At 40.1% G+C, this 24,730-nt stretch overlaps 1 protein-coding gene across 3 annotated transcripts in view; it reads left to right on the forward strand.

The window, feature by feature from the left end:
• vps13b (vacuolar protein sorting 13 homolog B) overlaps positions 1–24,730 on the forward strand; it is a 284,402-nt gene that overhangs the window by 20,942 nt on the left and 238,730 nt on the right. For all 3 annotated transcript variants that reach the window (XM_084556273.1, XM_084556271.1, XM_084556272.1), the window contains 11 exons: positions 3,886–4,053; positions 5,186–5,367; positions 6,370–6,544; positions 11,494–11,768; positions 15,471–15,566; positions 16,867–16,989; positions 17,364–17,501; positions 19,602–19,689; positions 21,775–21,960; positions 23,666–23,835; positions 24,015–24,209. In XM_084556273.1, the coding sequence (XP_084412399.1) occupies positions 3,886–4,053; positions 5,186–5,367; positions 6,370–6,544; positions 11,494–11,768; positions 15,471–15,566; positions 16,867–16,989; positions 17,364–17,501; positions 19,602–19,689; positions 21,775–21,960; positions 23,666–23,835; positions 24,015–24,209 (1,796 nt within the window). The remainder of the gene's footprint in view (positions 1–3,885; positions 4,054–5,185; positions 5,368–6,369; positions 6,545–11,493; positions 11,769–15,470; positions 15,567–16,866; positions 16,990–17,363; positions 17,502–19,601; positions 19,690–21,774; positions 21,961–23,665; positions 23,836–24,014; positions 24,210–24,730) is intronic.

Below are 24,730 nucleotides of genomic sequence, written 5' to 3' on the forward strand. Positions count from 1 at the left end.
ATGACATCAAAGAGATTTAATAGTGGCAAGTCTCCCTTTGAGTCTGAGTTTAGCCGCGGGTGAGCTAGGTGAAACAGAAGCTATATTCCAGATTAGCTGTTTCAAAGTTGAACTCTCCCAAAAAGCGACTGCATGTTAGTTTTTGCAAGTAATGTCTTTCCATTTTGACAGCGTCTCAAAGTTAAGAAAACGTTTTTCCTGGTAGTGATGGGACACATATCTCATCTGTAATGGAATCATTTTAAACTGGTTACAAATCTCATTGGATCCATCTGACGGGAACTTTGAAGGAACAATATGTAAAATAATTTGTTAAAAAGAAATATTGAGATACTGAGGCAACCTTCATCATGCTGTGGACATGTACACATGTTTGTGTTTTATCACTAACTCAGAATCTACTTATTCCTGCCGTTATTCCAAGGGTAAAATAACAAAAAAGAATAAGGAGAGATCATGCGTCTATCTAATATTTATCAATAGATAAATATAGTGATGCCAGCATGCACACAACTGTCCTACAGTGGCCTGTGGCAGTAGGTGTTCATTTACATTCTGCATGAAAATTGACTTCAGTACAAATTGCATTACACATAGAAGGGCCTGGAGGTGCTAAATTTGCGCTTTGAACTTGAGTTTGTATACACCTCACTTGTCCATTGATGACAAAGATGTGCCGGTACTCCCTTTGTTCACCGGTTGGTGTGTGTGTGTAGAGTGTAGCCTAAAAACAAACTCTGGCTGGCTTGCTTTTCCATCCACCCTATCCAAAGGTCACCAAGTTCCAAGAGCGTCAGCCATCGTTTACCATTTCAGTCTCTGACTACTTGTCCTTCAACATGATTGACAAGAAGTCAGGAATCATGGACTATAAAAGAAAAATATTCTCTCTGGCCAGCTCTACTTCTCTTTTGATGGAGGGATTGGATGCTACAATGACTCCCTGCTGAAGCCTAAAAGATGGGCCATTCTTACAAGTTGGAGTCTAACTTCAGTTGAAGTCTCTCTGCGCCATACATTTATGCATTTTTCACAAAACTCTTTTCGCTCTCTTTCCTTTTAGTTATTTTATGATTCTTTTTTAAGATTATGAACTTAAATATTGCCCCTTTAATGAAGACTGCATTCATAAGTGTTTTAATAATTTTGTATAGTGTATTTTGTCTTCCTAGCTAATTTGTTAAGCTAAAATGTGTTGAGTTATTAAGCGATGTTTGTGAATTTACCTTATCTGCCAGGATCACAGAGCATTCAAAGACCATTTCTATAATTTTCCTTGATTCAACTGAGGCATTGAGCTGAATCACACATTATGTGGGAGAAAATACATCTGTGGAAAATCCAGTCTTAACATTTCTTATCGTGTTTGAAATTACAACAAATACAGCTGCTGTTCTGGTATTACTGGAAAATACAACTTAAGGATAGAGAATATCCCATATTGGTAAAAGCTGGAGCTTTCTCCAGCTGGAGATTTCTTCTACTCTGGAAACCTGCTGTATCATGCATGAATGGGTTTTGTGAATTTACCATTTTACTATAAGAGGCCCTAGAGGTAATAGAATAGCTAACATAATTAAGTAGCTTAAGTTATTAGTGATGGTGACCTTATAATCATTTAGGCTTGCAGTGTTGCTACAATGCTGTAAGAAACTTGCAGAAGTAGAAGTAAAATCCTTGCACCGCTGTGTTTGTACTCTTTTTATTTTACATTTTACAGAAAAAATAGTTGTCCTACACCAGCTACTGTATGTATTCTCTTGATTACACTGCGAACTGCATCGCTGACATTTTAAAATAACACCTCAGGACCACCTTACAGTATATTTATTGTCTGATGTTTTTTTTTTTCCAAGGCTAATGCTTTAGTTGCTAATACTTTCCATAGACAGGAAAATGGTGACCATGTACAGTATAGTGTTTCTTTCCTTTATTACACAGCAGTGAGTGCTTGGCCTGTTCTTAGATCACATAAAGGAGCTGGTTTTTCCAGTCATTTTATGGTTGAAAAGTTTTAAGTGGGCTTCTTCCCTGTGGGCCGCAGCACAGGTGCTGGCTGTGTCAATTGTTTACAGAAGTTCAGAGCAGTGCGATGGCTTGCAGAGAGATGGAATGGGGCCTTGGACTCGGTGCAAGGCAAGAAGAGGTATAACAAGTGTATGAGAGTGCAACAGGCAAAGAAAGGCTCCCTGACAGGGCTAAATTACATCCAGAGAGGGAAATAGCAGGGGGTAAAGTACTGGTTTTACTGCCCAGGCTGCAGGTGCAACTGCAGCTTTCTGACTGACCCCAGAACCACAGACACACAGAAACACACACACTCACAGGGCCACATTCATGCACGCAAGAAAGCAGCCAGGCACACACACTCTCAGACAAGCACATGCATGCATGCAAAGCCACGCACAAATGTCACGAACACACATTGCGTTTATGAGCTGAGTTTATACTATGTCATCCTCTCTTCCTGCCACTCTGTTTGGTCAGGCAGCAAACTCATGAGAATTTTGTCAATTGGATTATGCTAATACATAGCCCAGCCTGTGTACAAGTGGCAGAACAGTTAACCAATTCATATAAATATTTTCATCAACAGCACCATTTAGTTCTGCCTAATTATCGGTTCTGTTATGCCCTGGGCCAGGCATGTAGATACAGGAAGACTAATATTTAGTTTGGAAAATAAGGGAAAGCATTAAAGCTTTATATGTTTTAACTTGTAGTGACTGTGTTTAACAGTACATGGGAGGAATGAATAATGCCATTGGTCCTGTGGTTAGGAGGATTTATTGCTGTATATTTTCATATTTTATGGTTGAAACTCCCCTGTCTGTAATATTTTAAGTTCTTTCTTACTTTGTTGAGTAATGACCTTACCATGTATGTTTTTCCTGCAAAGCTTCTGTTTCTGGGCGTCACTGTGGCTATTAGGAGGTACTGGTAACACTACAGGATGGCTCCCCTAGCTCTGTTGAAACCCAATCTGTCAGGCTGCTTTTTCTCTCCTGCTTGCTCTTGGTTACTGCATCCATCCACCTCTTCAACAAAAACCTGCCAAGATCCCATCTTTTACTCCTCAAAAAAAGCTACAGCTTTATTTCTTTGTTTTCTTTTGTACACAGTTGAATTTCTTGCTCACCATGAAAACGTCTGTCATTCTTTACATGTTGTTTAATGCATTACATTTCTAAAATGAACAAAACTTTTGGAAAACTGTAAAATGTGTGTTGAGTGTGTCAGTGTTGTTTTTTGTGTTCTCATCTTTGGCAGATTGCTTCGTTTATTGCAAATCCTGGCACTCCTAAGACCAAAGTGTGGCTATGGGTTCAGCAGTTCTATCTCCTATAAGGTCCTATATGTGTGAACACATATAGGACCTTGCTAATGTTTAAATGAACATTAAGTTTTAATGGGCTTGGAGGGATAAACTTTGGATCGCATGTTCATTGTTCTGGGCTAAATTTGACTTTGCATTTGAGAGCAGATGAGAGGCTTTCAGAGATTCATAAATTCCTCCAGGTTTTGTTCATGCACTGTGAGTTTTAAAAATGTTTTAATGAATATTTAGCTGTGCATGTCTAAGAGATATGTAGCTCCTTTTAGTTTTTTAGGCATCCCAGTATGCTAATATAGCCAGTATGCTTTTGTGTGTGTATATTTGTTTCTTTCTAATTAGGTACACCTTTTATGTATACTTAAAAGCGAAGCCATTTCACTCTCAGCCAAGTAGCTTCTTTAATCCTAAATGGCTTATAAGGCACATCTTTGGGTGGTGCCCACTTGAAATTCCCATGACTAGGATCTGCTATTTTTGTTTGTCTTTTTTATGTGTTCTCATTGTACTGTTTAACACGTTTCCCTGTGTGTTTCCCTGTGTGTTTGCAGGTTATGTGCAGAGTCTGATCCGGCGCGTGGTGAACAACGTAAACATTGTGGTGAACAACTTGATCCTGAAGTACGTGGAAGATGACATTGTGCTGTCAGTCAACATTACCTCCGCTGAGTGTTACACTGTGGACGATATGTGGGAGAGGGCCTTCATGGACATTGCTGGTGAGCAATACCTGCTTGCATTCCTGGGTGGTGGGATAAACTAGTAAAACAACTTAGACAGTAACCTACTCTCTATCCTGACTCATGTCAGATACAACAGATATATCAGATAAGTTTGAAAGTGACGGCTTTTTTAAACACCCAATGTTGGCAGCCCAACTTAAGCATGCCACAACACATAAATATAGTGCATCGTGTCCTTGCATTTGATGGGTGCATGGCTCATAGCACTCTCCGGTGAAGTAAAAGTAAAGTCATGTAGATGGCTCCAACTCCTGGATTTCTTCATTTACTGGCAGAAAATTACTGTTATTTTAAACTTGGAACTACCATCATCATTTTTAAGAAACAAATGATTCTGAAGTAAATTTAAAAATCTGTATCAACAGAGACACCATGAGGTGGTAATTTTCAGTCATTGTTATCACTGTGGAATTTCTTGTTAAGGTGGCACTTTTCCAGAATTGGAAGTAAGTGGTGGTTACAACAATAGATACTGGCGCTGTTTAAGGAATGAAACTGTTCTGGGAATAATAAGTCCTGTCAGTGCTGGGTGAATCAGTGACAGTTAAGAATGTGAAGCTGGATCTTGCTCACTGTCATCGCCCATTTTTCAGATAACAGTCATGTTTTCATAACATATCACACTGGAGTAAGATGATGGAAAAGATTCAAAACAACTTACTCAAAAAAAAGTTTTGGTACTTAGAGTTTTAGGTGTTTTTTGCCAAAAAAACCCCCAAAAAACGCTAATGTGCTCAGTGGGAGATGAAAACATCCAAACAAGTTTTGATGTAGCACACATTCTATGTGTGTATGGCACCCATCTGTGTTGTGAGGTTCTTGTTGCGTGCCGTGTTTGAAACATTTCAATTCTTTCTGTGTTTCCGACAAGCGGGAATCCATGGTGACCGGTTTTGTTTTTCTTCATCATCACCTTGTTCTCTTTTGTTGTTAATCAGCTCATGACCTCTAAGTCCAGTTTATTTGTTTCCAATGAAACCATGGTTATCGAGCATGCTTTGTGTTAGTGTGTCTATGTTTGCATTTGCTTGTATTGAATGCAGTGTGCACAACAAGTCTCTTACATGTTCAGTGCCAATTAATTTTGTTTTCTTTCCTCTCCACGCAGCTCCAGAGCTAGTCTTGAGAAAAGTCATCAACTTTGCTGACTGTACTGTGTGCTTGGACAAGCGGAATGCGAGCGGCAAGATCGAGTTTTATCAGGACCCACTGTTGTACAAATGCTCCTTCAGAACCCGTCTCCATTTCACCTACGACAACATCAATTCTAAAATACCATCCGTCATTAAAGTGAGCAACTCAAATATTAGCTACAACTGTCATCATCTTCCCACGTCACCAAATGGAAAAGTTTAATGTTGTCTGAACCATTTACATATTTAGTGAATTATGTGCCTACGCTTTGTTGGATTAGCTGTTCTCACTCCAAAAACAGGATAGAGACTAAGACCAGTCCATTGTTCTAATCCTGTGATTTCTGGAGGTGGAAGACAGCTGTTTGGTTTGGCCAGATTTCACTTCCTTGAAGTGAAAGAATGCAAGATAAGACTAGAAATAATATGATGCGTCACTCAATTACCATAAGTGTTTGGTTTTGACACATCTATCATGAGTTCCTATCTTAATTACTTTAGTCAGCGATTGGTCAGATTTCTGTTGTGCTTTTTGACGACAATGATTTTGGGAATCAGTTAGTTGTAGAACAATAGCAGAATATAGTAGAGAGTTCTTTATGTAATCAGATCGAAACTTTTTTTGGATGGAAAAAATAATGACAGACAACAGAAAGTAATTTGATGGTGTATTTTCTAAAGCTAATATTTAAATGAGTACGTTTGGTTTATACTTTTGTGCGTGCTGACCACTACAAAGCCACACTTTTAATTTAATTTGGTTGACACCTATTTTCTTAGCAGGATGTATTCAAGTAGAATTTGCTCATTCCTTACTACATATAATCATTAGTGGCAAGATTTCTAGCTGTTGTCAATATTACTTGTAAACACAGTGATTAATATTAAGCTTATTATGTGGGTACACTTGTTTCCGGATGTATTCTTCCTTCTTGTAGTTCTGTACTGTACATCTTCTCACATTAGGGACATAATATATGATTTCTAGATGCATCTTATAGCTTTAATAAGAGGAATTATGGTCTTACAGGTAGTTGGACACCTTTAGAAAGAGAAATAATCACATTATGTAGTGTTAGTGTAGCATATTTCATATAATAGATAAAAAAAAATCTTTTATGATGTAAACAATCTCTTACGCTTATGTGTATTTTCTCAGATCCAGACGATGGTGGAGAGCCTGAAGTTGTCCATCACCGATCAGCAGCTGCCCATGTTCATCCGAATATTAGAGCTGATTATTGCCCTCTACTACGGGGAAATTGGAGGACACAAAGAGGGTGAGGGCGAAGAGGGCGTTGGTCTTGTCAAGGAGGCTGGAGCAAATTTACCTGGTGAGTGAACCCCCCTCAGAGAGGACAGTGACAATTTTAACTGACACCTTACATTCGTTTTTTTTCTAAAGCTGAGTTTCTTTAAAGCTACTGTCAGTAGAATTTCGCAGTTACTGACAGTTTTGCTCTTTATATCTTTGTGTGGGTGAGGCCCCCATTTTTGCTGAAACTGCTCACCCCTAGCAGTATATTTCTACTTGTGTACCAACCAAGGAGCACACACAGCAAAATAAATCAGTAGGTTTTCTCTCTGACTGTAAAATTTTCATTTAATTTTATTTATCCTGAAATGATACATGGAGGTCTCAAATCAAAGCAGTGTATGTATATTAGTAGGGTTCTTGGAGCTGTTTTGTTTTTATACAGCATATTCGTCTCATGATTCTCCACGTGTAGCCTTGTTCTGTTGAGGGGCTTCGTCTCTCCTCATGCTGTTGTTTCTAACCGGGACATTTAACATGGCTTTGACCATGGTGTGCACTCCCCCTGCTTTTTCCACAAACAAAACATGGAGCGTGTAACTCGACACAGACCGTTGTCATCAGGCCTGATCGCCTCCATGTGGATAGGAGCAGGAGAGGAGGATGAGGAGTAGAAACATGGCTGAATCAAACACAGGCCCACCTCCGTCTTTCTATTTGGAGCACCATAGGAAATCACACAGCTCACATCCAGCAGCTGAGCTAAACACATGCATGCAGTCAACATGTCTCATAGGCATAGCACAGACGAACATATACTAACTCTACTATGCATAGCCACTTGCAATGTTTTTCACACACACAAAATTTTAACACCTACACACACACAGAATATATTATATATTATTATAGCTGCACTTACCGCTTTAAAAAACCCCACCTCATTCCTTAAACCCCTATCTCATCTCTCCCCAACTCCTCATCCTCATGACTGCCAAATAGAACAGGATCAAGTCCCAAGCCCTGCTGGGCTAAATCAACCTCTGTAGCACCGGGAGCAAATTATGGTGGAGCAGAAGTGGTGGGCAGAGGGGAAAGCAGACAGCCCAACACAATACAGCATATTCCCTTGCTCCTTCTAACTTGCTCCTGCCTCTTGGCGTGGAACTTTCACTGCAAGTTGGCGCAGCTTCCAGTTCGGTGTCCAATGCCAGATGTAAGAGTCGGTGTCATGCTACTGCTATGCGGAGCCTCTGAGAATGAATTAGTATCCCATCACAAAAATATACAAGAGGGGACCAGCTCTTGGAACCTGAGCGCCCCCAGATCTTGTTATGCTGGAAGTAATCGACAGAGCAATGAAGCTGAAGGGGGCAGGGGGCAGTTGTGCGTGTATGCACTGTAGTAGGAAGGTGTGTGGATGTTGAGAGGCATCTGCGCTTGTGCACAAACATATTAGTTTGACTGTATTCCTTTCAGATGGCGATTGGAACTGACTGTTTAGAAAACAATAGAGGAACCAAATCACAATGTATTTATTATTTATAAGTAGCAAATATAATTTTCCTAACAGTACAGATAGCCTTTACCATGAAATGTTTTCTGAGTACTTATGTTGTATCTTGATACTTATAGTGACTGACTTGGCTTACATGTATATTTATTATTAGTGAGTTGTACTTTGTAGGAAACAATCATTGTCACAAAATTGCTGAAACGTGATACCAGTATTGTAGGTAGTACTTCATCACTTCATTTGATTTCCCATAAGCTGTTTGTGGTGAGTCTTGGCTTTGTGTTCTGGCTCCACTGCTCCTGGATGTATGTTTCCTTTATTTACTCTTGCAGTGAGTTGGCTTATGTAACTGATGCTTCTGGGCTGATTGAATGCTCATAGTTTTTATGAAATGAGGCTATGTGTGTGTATTCCAGGACAAAAGATTTAGTCGTGAGTAATGAATACAGTCTGGATCTACTGTGTGATGTATTAATAAGCCATGCGTTTTAATTTAAAGTGGTTCTTTCTAGAACGTTTTCAAAGGGATTATTAATTTTTCCCTCATGTGAAGGTGTTTTTCTTTTGCCAATTAGTGAAGTGGAAAAAGGCTCGTAATGTGTTTATGTGCCCATGATTCACTGTGGCTACATGTTGTTTGTTTGAATCTTTCTCTTTTAGGTAAGAGCCAATGTCTCATTAATGAACAGCCCTAATAGGTGAAGGGTGCAGGATACTGTTGTATCACTAACCAAAGCAACCTTTCAGTCAGGATTAAACCGCTGGTTTTCCTGCTGTCTGAAATTCAGTGAAGTCCGTGAAACGCTAAAAAAATGAAGCGGTTGGAAACAGACATGACTAACGTGCTTGAACAGACCAGCTGGTCACGGCAGGGAAATCTGTATGGTTTCAACAAGTATGTGAAGAATTATGACCCGAGTATTGTAGTGTGGCAGGGGCTGGGTGCCTGTCTTTATAGACTATATGTGTTTACTATTATATACTATTTGTGTATGAGTGTGGGGAGTTATGAGTTTGGCCAGTATTTGATCTTTTTTGCATTTTCTAATTGTGCATTGGTTTTAATAAAATTAATAAAACAGGCCATCTCCCGAGGCCACAGACTCTCTCCATGCTATAAACTTCATGTGGCTTCCTTATGCTACCCCAGTGACATGACGTGGTCTTTTTAGAGCCTCCATTTAATTATCATCTCACATTTTCTGGTTAGAGTAAAGATTCAAAGACGATGGAAGTTTGAAGTATATGGACGTGGATGATTCAGCGTTTCTTTGTCTGGCTCTTTATACTCATTTGCCGTCGGAGCCAAAATGGCTTTTAAAGATTGTGACGTTAATATTACGCTGGTAGTATCAAATGGAAACAACGTCCAATGCATATTTTGATATCTGTTTTATTGTTTATGTCAAAGTATGTACTGTAGGCATACACCAAAGTGAGTGTGTGACTATTATCACCTATGAGAAAATTATAAACAGGCAGATAAATTATGTCTGGGTGTGCAAGTGTTTGTTCATGGTGTATGTGCAGCTTTAATAATGAGTAATGTATGATCAAACATATACACCCTGGGCAGATGTTCAGTGGTCAGGTAACCAGTCCACCTCTCCCTCTATAAACAATGAGAGACATCTACTGGCCTCTGAGGGAACTGCTTTCTCTTACACTGTCTCGGTGTCACTGAGCTGTTCACTCACTCAAATACCCTCACTAGTTTAGACAGCACCAGTGCTTAAAGACTCTGGACTCAGAGAAACCTATCATGACCCTGACATGTGTTATTGCATGGAGCTCCTGAGCTCTTATTATGGGCATGCACACGAACACACAAACTTTGCAGTGAAGCACCAAACAGGGATCTTTCACACCTGTACGTTCAGAGCGCTCTACTCTATGACGGCATACATTTTGGCTGGCCCATTTCTCCCTCTGGGAATTTTTCAATCACTTCTTTAGATTAATACTTCAAAGTCTCCTTAAGCTGGCCTGTTTTGATCGCTTGATTGCTAATTGTGCTTTTATTTTGATTGTCTTGCATTTCCAGTGTAGGATTTGTCAGGCAGTGACGTGCAGTGAAAGAGCTTAACTTGTTGAACTGACACCGCTTTGTAGGGTAAAAACAAAAAGGAAAGGGAAATGATAGATAGAATCAGACGGGGACATTGTGCTACAGAGAGAGAGATAAAAAGCCATAACATGGGATTTCCAGCTGCCAATTCACAAAGTGAAAGATTTAATTAAAATATGTCATAATTTTCACCGCCTTAGCCTCTGGGATTCCTAAGCTGTGACCTCACGGACAATATTGTTTTCTCGTAAAGGACGTGAGGAATGGGATTACACATTCTTGTGTTTTGACATCAGCTTCCTCTATCCCAAAGTGTATGGAAACAGACATGATGGGACCAGTTCAGGTGTCAGGATCCGGACCGGAGGGGTGCGTGGTTCTTTGGGGATCCTGTGAACCCCTAAATGGTGCTTTTCTTTGGTTATGCACACCAGCAACATGCCAGTTCACTGACTTTATCCACACACTTTCACCTAGTCTGAAACTTGTGGCCCAACCAGTGAGCTTACTATGCGTCGTTCCAGAGTTGGCCATTGTTGGCCTTCACTTGAACCCTTAGCCAAGCTGGTTTTGCGTTGGTGACTCAAAGCTACCAAGCCTTCCCAAATTTCTGTGTCAGTCTGTTGGCTTCTTATCAAATATGTGGCCAAAACCCCTAGCTGTATTCATCTGGGGATGTAGCATGTGCTGTACAGTCCAGCACGAAGAGCCTTGACCACTGGGTCTAGTCAAAGCCGTCTTCTGTCAGGATGCTGGATGACAGGCTGTGCCCTATGGCCTCCAGTGGAACGGACTTCCCCTTTCTCTCTGTAGAGTTCACGCTTCAGTGAGTTCATGCAGTACACAAATACTTACACACCTGCATGTTGGAGCATTGGCAGCCAGCAACTACTATGAAACTGCTTTGGTCTGTGCTGTTTTGTCTTTTCCAGCTGACAGCTGAAACAACTTGCTTGTATTAAACTGGCTTGAAGGCACTGACAAATAAATTTAGTGTTCTACAATGGGTATAGACGTTTCGACAGCATTTATCTCTTTGTTGGACCAGTGTGTTCTCAGTCTGCTTTTTTAAATTGATTCATCTGGAAGAGCTTATAAATGGGTGAAGTTTTATTTATTTGAACCCAGATTTGAATGTAATATAACTTTGGCAATGATATTGTTTGCAAATTTAATTTATTTATTTATTTGAATAAGAGAATGGCATGTTTCGTAGGAATCCTATGTTAGTGTTACGTTAACTAAAAGTTTTTAAATTTACATTTTATTTCCTTGTAGGTTTGAAATTGTGGTGTCTGGACTTACCAGCCTAAATTATATGTTTGTAACAGACTCTTTCTAGGCGTTCAGACAATGGCCCAAGATTTTCCCCCAGTACTTAAGTACTGTAAAATTCCCTGCTTTTGTTTGCATCATAACTAATTCATTCTTTTATCCCCTTCAGCGATAGATGCGGACATGGAAAGTCAAGGGTCTAGCCAGTACTCCAGCCAGGATGTCTACATGCAGCCTGGGAGTCCTGAAGAGGGAGACCAAGGTTGGGTGTCGTGGGCTTGGTCCTTCGTTCCAGCCATCGTAGGCACAGAGGAAGAAGGAGAGGAAGGCCTGTACCAGCAGAGAGAGACAGGAAGCATCCCCAACAGCCCCCAACAACACACTCCCAAAGACCCCATTGTTTCCATAGGCTTCTACTGCACCAAAGCTTCTGTTACCTTCAAGGTAAATCAGCTGTATGTCAAAACATGCGTAATTATTAATGGGGAAAAAAAAGTTGTCCTTGTGTGACAAAAAGTAGTTATTTTCTTACAGTAACCTCACTTTAATAACAAACAAGATCCCCTCATAATGCTGCATTTGCATGCTCCAGAAGTTTGATGATGTCTACAGCGGCTTGGAGGAATTTTATCCCATTCCTCAGTACAGAACTGCTTTAGTTATAAGATATTGGTGGGTTTCCTCGCATGAACTGCTCTTTTTTTCAGGTCCTTTCCCAACATTTCTACTCGATTAAGGCCACAAAACATTTACCCAATAGTCTTCTGGCTTGTCCTCATGATGTTTAGCACATGATGCGTAGCAGTTTATCAAACTGCAGATGGGCAAAAATGTTGTTTTTGGAGAACGGTGGCTTTGTCCTTGACGCTCTGCCATGCACTCCGTGTTTGTTCAGTGTTCGCCTGATGGTGCATTCATGAACATTAACATCAGTCAATGTAAGAGAGGCCTATAGTTGCTTAGACGTTATCCTGGATGTCTTTGTAACCTCTCAGACTATTATACTTCTTGCTTTTGGAGCGACCTTTGCGGCACTGTACAGGTAAACTACTTGATTATGTAATTATAAGGTAGTGAGGTATGTCGGTTGGTAACGTGTGTCCACGCTGCAAATCGCTCCAGGAAGCAATTGTAATCAGGCACAGCTTGGTTCACCTGAACAGAGTGCGATAACTGTGTTCACACCAGCCCAAACAAACCGACCTGAAGGATGAACGCTCATGGTTTTGAAACAACAACCTAGGTGTGAAAGCACCCATAGCTGTTTCTTGTACTGCACTCTTTTGGGCATCTCAGATTTTGTTCCTGAAATGTCCTGGAGCCAAACTTCTAGTTTAGGGGTCATAGCCCCAAGTGGTCCGATCACCACAGGGATCTCTGTTGCCTTCACCTTCCACATCTTTTCTACTTCCTCTTTCAGCCCTCTCATGTTCCTTCTTCCTGATGTTTCTATCATTCGGGATTGCAATATCTATCACTACCATCCTCTTCTGCTGTTTGTCTACTATTACTAGAGATGGTTGGACAGCCATCACCAGTTTGTCAGTCTGTATCTGGAAGCCCCACGGGATCCTGGTTCGATCACTCTCTTCTACTCTCTTCGGTGGTGTCTCTCTCTTTGACCTCCAGTACAAACACTGTGCAGATGTTTCTGTACACAATCTAAAATATAAGACATAGTCTCGTTTATTTAACACTTAACAAACTACATAATTCCACATGTGTTCCCCCATAGCTTTCATGTCTTCAGTATAATTCTACAATGTAGAAAATAATAAAGAATAAAGAGAAATCATTGAATGAGGATGTGAGTCTGAACTTTTGAAACTCTGGTACTGTATATACAGATACTGAAGATAAAGACAGTGTGTTGCATATACTATTGCTTATTCACTCCCTCTGCCTACCTCACCCCTGAATCTTTTTATTTTGTTGACATTTTCAGTCAGAGTCTTAAAAACAGCTTGATCCTCAGGAAGTTCCAGTCCCCTTTGTCTCTGTGTGCGGTATAGGGAAGGGTAGTGTAACCGCTAACTGGCGTCTCGGGTCACATTAATGTTTTAAACATTATACATGGAATGATGACTATTCAGAAATGAATCCTGAACTTTAATCCTGCCCGCTCACTTAGAATAGTTGGAATTCATCTGTGTTTCCCCTCAGACTTAGGCACTTCAGCTCACATTACAGGTCTGTGTGTGTGTACGTGTGCGTGTGTGTATGTGTGTGTACTTGACAGTACGTGTAATCAGTGAAAGGGAGATACGTCTCGGGCCAAACAGGCCTTGGTGTTTTTCTAATAATGTTTAAATTGTTCCTGTATTGTTTGAGTTCTTTTAATCAATTAATTGCCCCTCGTCTGGAGTAATTGCAGACAGCTGAAAGGATGGTTTTTTAAATGTTTTCGTCTCTTTCCTACAAGGAAGTATTTAGTTTGAAGGAATTTCATGTCTTTGAACAGCCACTGCCTGAACCTGAGTTTGACATGAATGTGAAATCAGAGAGGTATTTTTAGATTGCTGACGCACTACACTCCAGATATCTTTGATCAGAGAAATTGGCAGTGTGATTTAATGACCTATACACACAGAATGCATAGTTTAGCACTGACCGTTTGTTCTTTTACTTTAGTCCACCTGCCAGACTTTCACTAAATGTCAGACTTTGTGCCATTTTTCATTTTAAGAAACACTGGTTCTTTAGCTTCTTCTTTTTTTTCATAGTTTTTAGTTCCAGCATATTTCAGGTAGTGCTTGAGTCTTTTCCCACTCTTCCTTCAGATCCTTATTACATTTCTGAGTAATGGACATCAACACAAATACCCCCAAATTTACTGGTGTATCATTTCCAAGATATGAATCCAGTGATTTGTGTTGAATCCCCAAAGCTGTTAAAAGACCCAAAATAAAATTTATAATAATAATGTTGTTTTCTCTGGCTATATTAGTCTCGTTGTATATTAGTGTATTACCGTGTGAAGTAGTGTGTTGGTGCGATAGTAGCTGCTATTCTGCCAGTTGTGTAATTCTAGGTCTAGGTACAGGTAGAAATGCCCCGCCAGTCTTCCTTGAGAAATGCTTTTTTGGGACATTCATCATGTTTGTCTGTTCTTGTTAGCGTCAGTGCCATTGTGCGCTGATGTTGTCACACAGAACACTTCTTTAGCTAGGTAATATAACATCCTTGCTCACCATTTCTCCCTGGGACCTGCAGGAATGGGGTTGGGGTGGTCCCTGCACGTGATTAAACCATCAGAAATGAACGAGGGGAAGGGAGCGAGGGTGAGAGAGTCTGCTCCATCAGTAGGGATAATAAGGCACAGCTGCTTCTTGCGCCGCACCTGCTTCCTGTGTTAAAGTTGAATGGGTTGAGGTCTGCATATTATGCCCTACACTCACAGTTCTGAGACTTAGGCAACCTCAGAAGCATCGCAGCTCTGTACCCTTCTCACCCCAGCCTACTAAATTTGACCAGGTGCTCACTGTGTGTCTCCGCCCTATCTCTACAGCCAATTAACCTGAATACTTGATGAACAATCACCTCTACATTAGTAGTTGGCCCCTTGGTATGTTAAACTCTTTAGTCATGTTCTGATTGTCATGCCACTAAGGCCAAAAGGGGCCTCCGCTAAAATCAGAGAGAAGTGGCTGTCATGTGGTTTGATGAATGTTTCTGGCCTGAGTCCAAAGTCGAAACACAAACCTACCCCCATGGCTGGCATCGAGCCTCTGATCTGAGAAAATGTCCTTGTTTGGATGTTATTGTTTCTGGTTTTAAAGGGTCTTATGGTCCTGCACATCCAAAGCTTGTATAGCTTTTGTTTATTTTTTCAAATCCTGTATCTGTTTCAGCAGTGAATAGTGGACACACACGCATAAAGAGAGAGAGGTAGAGCTACAATTTGCTTTCCAGTTTTCCATTACTGTCCCCTCACAACATTTTGAGTTGGCAAAATCTCCTCCTCCATACTTACTTATAACACACATTTAAACTTTGTAAAGGACTCCATTGCCACGGTCTTGCTTTAATGTATTTTTTGTGACACCCGTGTGTTCCACTTGAAGAAATTCATGAGGTGACATATACTTTTCCTTTTCTTGTTCCTCCTTAATTCTAACAATATTAAATGTGATCCTTCTGTCTTAGCTGACGGAGACCCAGTCAGAGAGCAGCTATTACAGTCCTCAGAAGGTCAAGTCCAGAGAGGTCCTGTGTCTGGAACAGGAGGGAATGACTATTGAGGTAAGACTCCATAGATTACCTTATCACCTAAACGGTTTGTTGATCATAATGGGGCTGAACATGAGTTATGGATTATAGACTTTACTGATTTATTAATTGCAATTTCTAATCCATGGATGTCTGCATACACACATATAATAAAAAGATAATACAACAGCTTTTTGAAGTTTAAATAACCATATGTAAGAGAACACAGTGTCATCGTTGCATTTATTACCGAGGCATATGTTAAATATTCATCCTGATGTAGATTTTACGTCATATTGCCCCTCTTTAATATGAAACCAGTTGTAATTTTGATAAACATGAATACTATAATTGTCCACAACAGTTGCCCTCAGTTTTACCTCGAGCAGTCTTGTTACCTGTCACGACTGGAGTAGACCAATAAAGCTCCCTGTCCTCCCTTTTGATCATTATTATGAGTCTTCTTTTCTCCTTCTTTGCTGTTGGACAGAAGTTCCTTTTAATTCCCTCCCTAACTACATTTGTAAAGCCTCGCCAGGTCAGTAATCAGTAGCCCGTCGTGCACACATTTGTGTCTTCCCTTCGATGTAGAAAATATTTTTGAACCTTTTCCTCTGATTACCTGGTTGGAGTAAGAAAGGTTTGCTCCAAAGCTTTTTACCAGATGTGAAAATTCTGAGTGATTTCCAATACCAATTTTTGTAATTTATGTTTTGGCTCGAAGAGAGAGAGAGAGAGAGAGAGACAGCGAGACAGACAGAGAGAGAGAGAAGTATGAACTGGGACCAAAAGTGAGAGCGTTGAAAGGCAGAGGGGTGGCTAGTAAAACAGGGAGAACTAGGCCTTGTAATAATTTTGTGGTGAAACGTAAAGTTTTATTGGATTCTTTGTTTAGCTGTCTGGATGTTCTCTGTTTATCTATGTATGGGTAAAGCAAAGACGTACTGAGTGAGGGAAAAGCACACCTTGGGGATTACAGAAGCTGGTGGACTGCTACCACATGCAAACATGCATTACTCTCAAGGGAACATAGAAGCTGTCTGACCCTTGCTTTAATTATTACACAATAAATAGACCCTACAACCCCAATATCACTACAAACCAGTGTTTCTGCACTGGTCATAGTGCCCACCATTCTCCAACGATACTTTATTCAGTATACACACACACATATATACACGGTCTTGAAGTGTCATTCATACTGTTTTTATTGCTGTTTAATAGCAATAATTCCATATATACTTTACATAGAGTTTATCATTTCCACATTGTTCTTCACTAGGAAGTAGTTTAAGTCTCTTTCTCAGGCTTTTTATTTATTTTTTTATTCCAGGTGCTTATGATGGGGGACCCCTTTTTCGATTGTCAAATTGGTTTTGTGGGCTGCCGGGCTCTCTGCCTGAAAGGCATCATGGGAGTACGGGATTTTGAGGAAAACATGAACCGACGTGAAGAGGTAAATACTGCATTTAAACCTCAAGAAAAAAAGTAAAATGACTGGAAAGACGATTTAAATGTCAGAGAACACTTAAACTTTGTCTCCAGGTGAATGCTTTCAAGGGGTAGAGAAGTTTGTGGTAGTTTGTGGAAGAGTGTGTTTTGCCTTTTCCTTATTGACCATAAGGTTTTGTGTTTGTAACTTATGCTCTGTTAACAGTGTTGTACATTTTGGGCCACTGAAGTTACCTGAGATTGCCTTTAAATTGTTTAGTCAGCTATAAATATCTAATATTTTAAATTAATTACAATACTTCTGGATGAGATCTTCTTATGTAGCATGGACTTAATTGTATTTGTACCTCTCATAATATTCCCTTTTCTTCTTTACAGGATGCAGTGTTCTTCAGCTGTGGAGACAGTCTAAGCAGTAAAGGAATGACTTACCTCACCAACTCACTCTTTGACTACCGTAGTCCAGAGAACAATGGAGTCAGGGCTGAATTCATCCTGGATGCTGCTAATCATAAGGTACTAATTAGACTGATTAGAGGTGACTACAAGTGCTCATCCCTGATACTGCCTTGCCAAATATTATGTTCCCAGGCATGCTGAAAGATCTGATTTTGATGGTTGAATACACTGACTTTGGAAGGCCAAAATGCAGAAGAATGAAATGCATTTCTGGTTAGTGTCCTCTGAGAGGACCTCAGAGCAGCCATGTAGCTCCTTCAGTAAAGCTGTTTATATTCACAATCAAGCTGTTTTTTTCCCCCTTGAAAATTTATCACAAAGTTTTAAAAGACACCTTCAGAAGAGTTCAGTTCAGTTCGGTTCCAAACCAGGCCAAGAACCAGCTCAAGATGCATCTCACATAGAGACTGACAGCAACACATACCGTTTAATCAGCTCAGAAAAAATAAATGCATTAAACTTAATGACCTTCTTGGCCAGCACCTGCCATTTACTTGGCCTTCACGACATGAAACATGTGTAGGTAAGATTGAAACTTCTACTGAATATAGAAATGTTTTCCAACAAACACATTAATGTTGGGTATTATTTAAATGGTACCTGCTAAAATAATAAGCACATTATTTAATTTGGCTCAATAAACAGCAATCTCACATAATTACAAGCAGCCTTTCTTTATCTTTCATTTGGAAGGCTGCTGTGACAGCTATTATCGTATTTAATGGTGCTAATCTTTTATTTTTTTTTAACATATAGTGTGTTCTCCTTTAAACAACCTAAAGGTTTTTGTTTGGCCTTAGATTATTTCTGTCAGTCACCCTGCTGCTGGCTGCAGTAGAGGAATGTTCATTCTATCCAAGTAGTAGTGTTAAACCCATTGTTCCTGATAACTCACGGCTTCCTTCATCAACCCTCACAGCTCTAGTGTTGACTCTGCTTAGAAATGTTCATGACCCTCAGTGGAGCAATTGTTTGGACATCCATCCATCTATCCATACTTGAAAGTCTAAGACTCAAAGGTTTTAGTGTTAATTCATTAGTGATTTTGAAACCAGCCTGGCTTTGATCCAAAAGCATGCCAGAGCCATTAGAGATCCCCTAATAAATATTACTCATTAACCCGCCTCCCTGATAATGCTCTCCTGAAATCTCTGTTTAGAGAAGTGGTTGGTAAGTCTGTGGGTGGAGTGTTAAATGTGTGAGGGGCCTCGCTCATTCATTCGTTCTGTTTCTCGCTCGCTCGCTCGTTCTCACTGTTTTTCAGTTGAAATATAACTTTCAAATAATGTTTAAGACGATCAGTGGCTCCTGTCCTGCAGACTAGTAATGTCGATGAGACATGTTATGACATTTTTACCATTTTCATTAGTTAATTAGGATTGTAAATAAAAATCTCGGAGGTGGTGCAGTGTTTCAGTAGCTATCAATGCCACACCTTGTAATTATTGTGCAGTTGAAAAGACTATATTTTTATTTTTATTGTTGGGTAACTTGATATCCATTACAAATATATAATAAATATTTTTGTGAAGTTGTGTATATTGCTTTCTACGTTACAGGCATGATGCTTATATACGGTAATAAATTGAAAATTTAATTTCACAATTTTACAATGAAAATATCTGTTATGGTCCCAATGAGACAGTTTTGATTTGTTGGGGGAAAAAAAAAATCCTATCTTGTCGTAGATAAGATATATATATATTTCCTTTGGCATGCCTCCAAGCACCAACTGAATGAGGAAACTTTCAATTCTTTTTATCAGTAGCTTATTACTCAATAAAGTACAGAGTGGATATGTAGTAAATTACCCTCCCTGTGTACTGTGAAATGTAGACTATTGCTCCTTTTGGACTGGAATGACCTTTGTGCTCTGAAAAAGTATATAAAAAGATTGTTGGTTTACTGAGCTTGCTATTTAAATTTGGCCCCGTCTTTTAGTTTAAGTTTTTGTAACTCCTTTTAAATAGTAGTCATATTACAGGTCTGTTAAATATCTCAGCTAAGTACATCCACCTGTTAATAACTCTTTTTTATCACTGATTTAACCTCCACTGCTATATCCATCTCGACCCCTAGTCATTGCCACTCTAAAAGGTTATCAGCTTGTTTGCTCCCTTGCCTCCATATTTACCTAATTCTACTTTTGTTTGACAGGAGACCTACACGGAGATAGCAGGCATGCAGCGCTTTGGTGCTTTTTACATGGATTATCTCTACACAATGGAGAACAGCAGCGGCAAAGGTATTGTTTAATTTATTCCTCCACACAGAGCTTGTTTGGTCACCTTGCCACCTCTTCTCTCTTTTCCTTTTATATCGGTCATGTTCTCCCTTTCTCTGCCTTGTTCTTTCTCCCCTCTTGTCTTTCCATCTCTTTCTCCCTTTTCTTTTCTTCTGTCCTTTGCTGTCAAACAAGCCCCCTGGAGACGTGAAGAAAGAGCTTGTCTTGTTTCAGTCACAGCCACCTGGTCCTTGACCCTCTCTGTCCTCACTCTCACCCCAAACTTACCTGGAGGGCAACTGTCAGAAGTGTTTAGTCTGCACTGACACGTATTTGAGTTTCTCTCTCCCCATTGCTTGTTGAAACACTGTTTCCCCTCTGTCTCTTTACCTGTAAGCTCTTGAGAAAGTGAATAGGCCCCTCTTGCCTAATTAGATGTCACTCTGCCAGGCAGAAGCCTTAAGAATGGCAGGGTTTCTCATTCCTCAAGCAACTGCACTCAAGAATGTTTATTCAAGTCTTAAAGATCTGACGTTCCCATTAAGAGATAAAAAGGCCTCCCTTCATTTTGAAATGTTATATTTGGCCCATGAACATCTTGTGATTTACGGTGAGATGTTGAACATTTTCTTTCAGTGCTGCTGGGAAGCTTCTTTTTGTGTAACACCTGACTAACATTCATTGTTCATTCACTTCACTTCATAAAAGAAACCCACAATTAGATCTATAAACTTCTGTAACGGCATAAATTGTACATAAATAGGATGCTTTAGTGTCCGTTTGTGTCTTAATGTAACAAGGGAAGTGTACTAAAGCTTTTTTAACAATAAACTAGAAACGAAGAATTGCTTGGATCAGTTTATTAACTTGTTCAGATCATCTGTTTGGAGTCTAAAGTCACCTGTGTTGTCTTACTTGCCGCCTTCTTTTTTTTCTCTTTCACTCTGCTTCCCTGTGCTTCAACATTTTTCCGACTAGGCTATTGTTTCCTTCTGCTGCTGTCAGCCGCAGATAATAATCTAAATTAAAAAAAAACATTGATACCGTCATCCTGAGCTGTCAAAGTCATTTCTGACAGCAGGATAAGTGTCACTCTCTTCTCCTGCGGGACGGCTGTGGTTACCCTTGCCAGTTGGAATGCTTCTCTTCTGTCAGTGTTTCTGCTCTTCTCGGACATGGACCAGATCCAGTGTCAACCAAACAAATTAGTCTGCGTTGCCACAGGACTAACATAAACTCTGCGTCAACCGAAATACTAACCGTCCCAGGTCACTGTACCATTGACTTCACATTAGAGTACTGCTACAGATTAAAAACCTTTTTTTTTTTTTTTAATCTTGGGAAATGGAGACACTTTTAAATCGTCTAAATCCCAGCTAATTTCAGCCTTCTCATCATTCCACTGACCATTCTAACTGCAGCCATATGGTTGATATTAGGCCTAATCCATTGCAGCCAAATCTCACTCAGGGGAAGGGGAAGTGGCACTGCCTGTTGCCCTTTATAAATTTCCAAAATTCGGTGGAAGTTACACCCCCAATTCCCCTGCTCTTTCAGTTGAGAAAAAAAAAAAAAAAAAGTAAAATTCATAGCTTTGACTTTTAGCTGTAAGAATGTTCAGTGCAGTGGTGGAATGTAATGGGAATAAAACAAGTTGTGACCCTTTGTCCTCTTCCTCCCTCGCTGCCATTCATCCACCCCCTTCTTTTATTTTTAATTTCTCCCTTTTTATTGCTGGGGAGCTGAGTCTTTTAAGTGGACCTCTGGAACAGGGGCCTGCGATGAATGAAGGGACAGCTGTGTGAGAGAAGTGGACATTTGGAATATTCATCATTCCAGAGGTTCACAGCTTTGTGAGCTGCCTTCTGCTGCTGCGTTACACCACGGCTATCTTGGTTGCCTTTCTGGCTAATAGAGATGACAGGATTCTGTGCTTAGGCTGAATTAAGAAATGGCATATGGGGGTAGCCTAAATATTAATATCTGTACATTAAATGATCCTATAATACTTACGCGTCTCACATTTGACTAAGTTGACTCTTCAAGTTTGTAAGGGCACAAAATACAGCATATACTATATATGACACAGTGTGTTCCTGTTTGCAGGCTCTCAGGACTTCTCTGTGGTTGGTATGGAGGAGGTAGTGCCTGTGGTTCAAGAGACGTCCATCAAGAGGCTGGTGGTGGGACCTCTGGACATCAGGCTGAACAGCAGTGCTGTCCACCGCATCCTCAAGATGGTCACATGTGCTATGGACCACGAGTATGAGCCGTACTGCAAACCACAGCAAGGTCAGAAATCTTTAACACTTTCTCTTCTCTTCTCTTCTCTTCCCAAACATCTTATCTGTACTCTATGTACTTCTCTTCTGTCAGTGATCAGAAACTGCAGCAATTTACAGTATCCTCATCACATTGTTATTTCCTTGCACAACCCCATCCTTCAACACACAGCTGTACATGAAAGTAGTGACCTTTTGGACCACATCAGGGAGGTTAAGCCAAACACCTTTTGTTGCCGATGGTCCTGCACAGCTATTGATGAGCTCATCCCTTCGATGTTGTGAAAGAGCATGGAATGTGTGGCTGTGTGCAATATCTGTAGCAATAACTCTTTTGCAAAAGATTTTTGGGAAATGATAACATCCGTAGGTTTCGGTTGTTTCAGCATCTGCGATAGATAATAGATGATGGGGTAATTACTATAGAGGTTTTTGTCTAAAGTTGGATAGGTCAGCATGTTCCTTCCTGTTTCTATATGTGTCTGTGCTCTCTGGCATTGTCTGTAGGAGGGTCAGCGTAGTCAGACCCCTGGGGAAAGAGAGAAATTGAGATAAAAGAGGAAGCCAAAGTTGCTATTGAAAAACACTTTATGTTTTGTGTTAACAAATCTCCTCTCTTCTCCATCTTCTGATTACAGTATTATTTAGTTTAGCACTGCAAATCTTAACAGTCCGAATAGAAGCAGACAAACACTTCATATACTTTTCTTTAGGTTTATCCAGGTTTCTCTGTTTTTGAATCTGGGTAAATATGCCAATAATTTTTAAAAACATACTGCCCAGGTTTTAGCTGGTCTCCGGGTGACTTTGGTAACATCTGATATCAGTCGATAGAAGAGCAAAAGAGGTCAAAAGGGGGAAGACGTGTCAATTTGTTCTTTTTTCTTTTCTTGTTCTTAGAATCGCTTTTCTCTCCAATGAGCTGTAAATGGAAGCCATACAGTGTGTTTATTTTTTTTTTATAAAATCTGCACTTTTGCAAAAGGTTCCAACCTTCAAATTACTCCCGCTGTGTTCATTTGGGATTTCATAGTAAATTAAAACATTAGAAGGAACGCAGTAACTGTACTTTTTGAACAAGATCTAGAAAATAGTGCGTCTTTTCTGTGTGTTTTAAATATATAAGTGTTTGTAATCACCTCCGTGTGTACTGTTTGAGCTGCATGTCGTAATTTGAATGATCACTGTGGATATGTGACTTGAGCCCTGGCATACTTATTAGATTGGACATAGTAGTGCCAGATGAACCTGATGCAGGCTGTGGCGGTAAGCCAAAGCACAAAACAGCTTTGAGATCAAGTTCTGAGGCCACCTTGTAGTTGGGAACGTAGCCCAGCAGAACCTTCACAGAACTAAAACATGCCCGTGTCCTGGGACAGGAGCCAAGGCCGCAAGAAAGGGTTTGAAATTTGGTCTACCTTATTCCTGGACAAGATTTAGTCATTCACTGTTCTGGTCACTCTTTACGTTGGTGAGCCCTGACCTTGCTAGCTTATTTTTTTTACCATGTTGACTTGTATTGCGTAGTTTTTCTGACTCTTTAAATGTTTCCGGTTATTGATTAAATGAGTGGTTTCATTAAAAAATGCTTAAAATTACTTTCACTGTTGTAGAGCAAATGAAAACCAGCTATTTTATAATAATATGTATTTTTCCTCCTTTTCTGCAGCATCTTACACAACATTTCTCCTCTTATTGTCTCATTATCTCTGCAGAAATGATTGAGGAGAGCAGTGGCCCAGCTACTCCAGAAGAAATATCACGCTTAGAGGAATTCATCCCAACCAGACTCACCTGTCTCACCCTGTTACGAGTCTCAGTCACCGTCTCAATGGCCGAGTTCAACCTCCTTCACACCCTAATGCCAGTCATTATGGGAGGCAAGGTAGTGCCTCTAAATCTCCTTTGCTCTCATTAACGTCCTTCTTTACTAATCCTGACCTTCTTTGACAACCTTTTTTTTTTTTTTTGAGGCTTATGTCTTGATAGTGAAAAAGTAAAGGTGTGAAAAGGTTTATTTTTACTGTTAATCCCGTCCTCCGTTTTATATTTTCCATCCTGCAGGCTGCTCCAGGGCCAGTCTCTGCGCCAGTGTTTCAGCCCCTGGATCCCCTTCCTTCTCTACAGTTCCAGGTGGAAAGGGTCAATGTTGAACACTCGGTGCCCATGTATGCTCAAGAACTGGTCTCCACTGTCAGCAGTCTTAACCAGCCTTCGGACAACCTGCTGCATCACTGCTATGCACACCTCTATCTCAAGGTGAGCCTGATAATATTGTACTCTGTAGTAGTATGCATTCACAGTAAGAGAAACTCCCTTTCCCAGCATTTTGTAGGCATACACCAAAAATAGGACATGACCATACATATACATTTCATTGATACCTGTGCATTTAATAATTATTTTATTTTGCCATTTCATTGTGCAGCTAAAATAGTCGTTTTCGTGTTATGAGTGTATTTTCTTGGTAAAGGGCAAACAGACGTACTTACGGGAAAGTGGACGTACAGCCGTCCTACAGCCATTTTTAATTAGGGCTTGTTTTTTCGTTCCTCTATTTTGTTTATTTCATTTTCACATTGCTCTCTTTGTTCATCATCTTTCCATTTGAAACTAAATATGCTCTACATCTGGTAGGGTTTTCATGCGTAGTGTGCCAGTAGGTTAACCGGGAAATGGCCACTGTAATGAGTGTAACGCCACACTTTTAACTCTCTGAAATGGCCCCTATGACCCTTTTAATGACCTTGATGACCCCTTTTCACCTGGTCATAAAAAAC

This window comes from Chelon labrosus, assembly GCF_963514085.1.
Source record: "Chelon labrosus genome assembly, chromosome: 12".
NCBI classification, from domain to species: domain Eukaryota; kingdom Metazoa; phylum Chordata; class Actinopteri; order Mugiliformes; family Mugilidae; genus Chelon; species Chelon labrosus.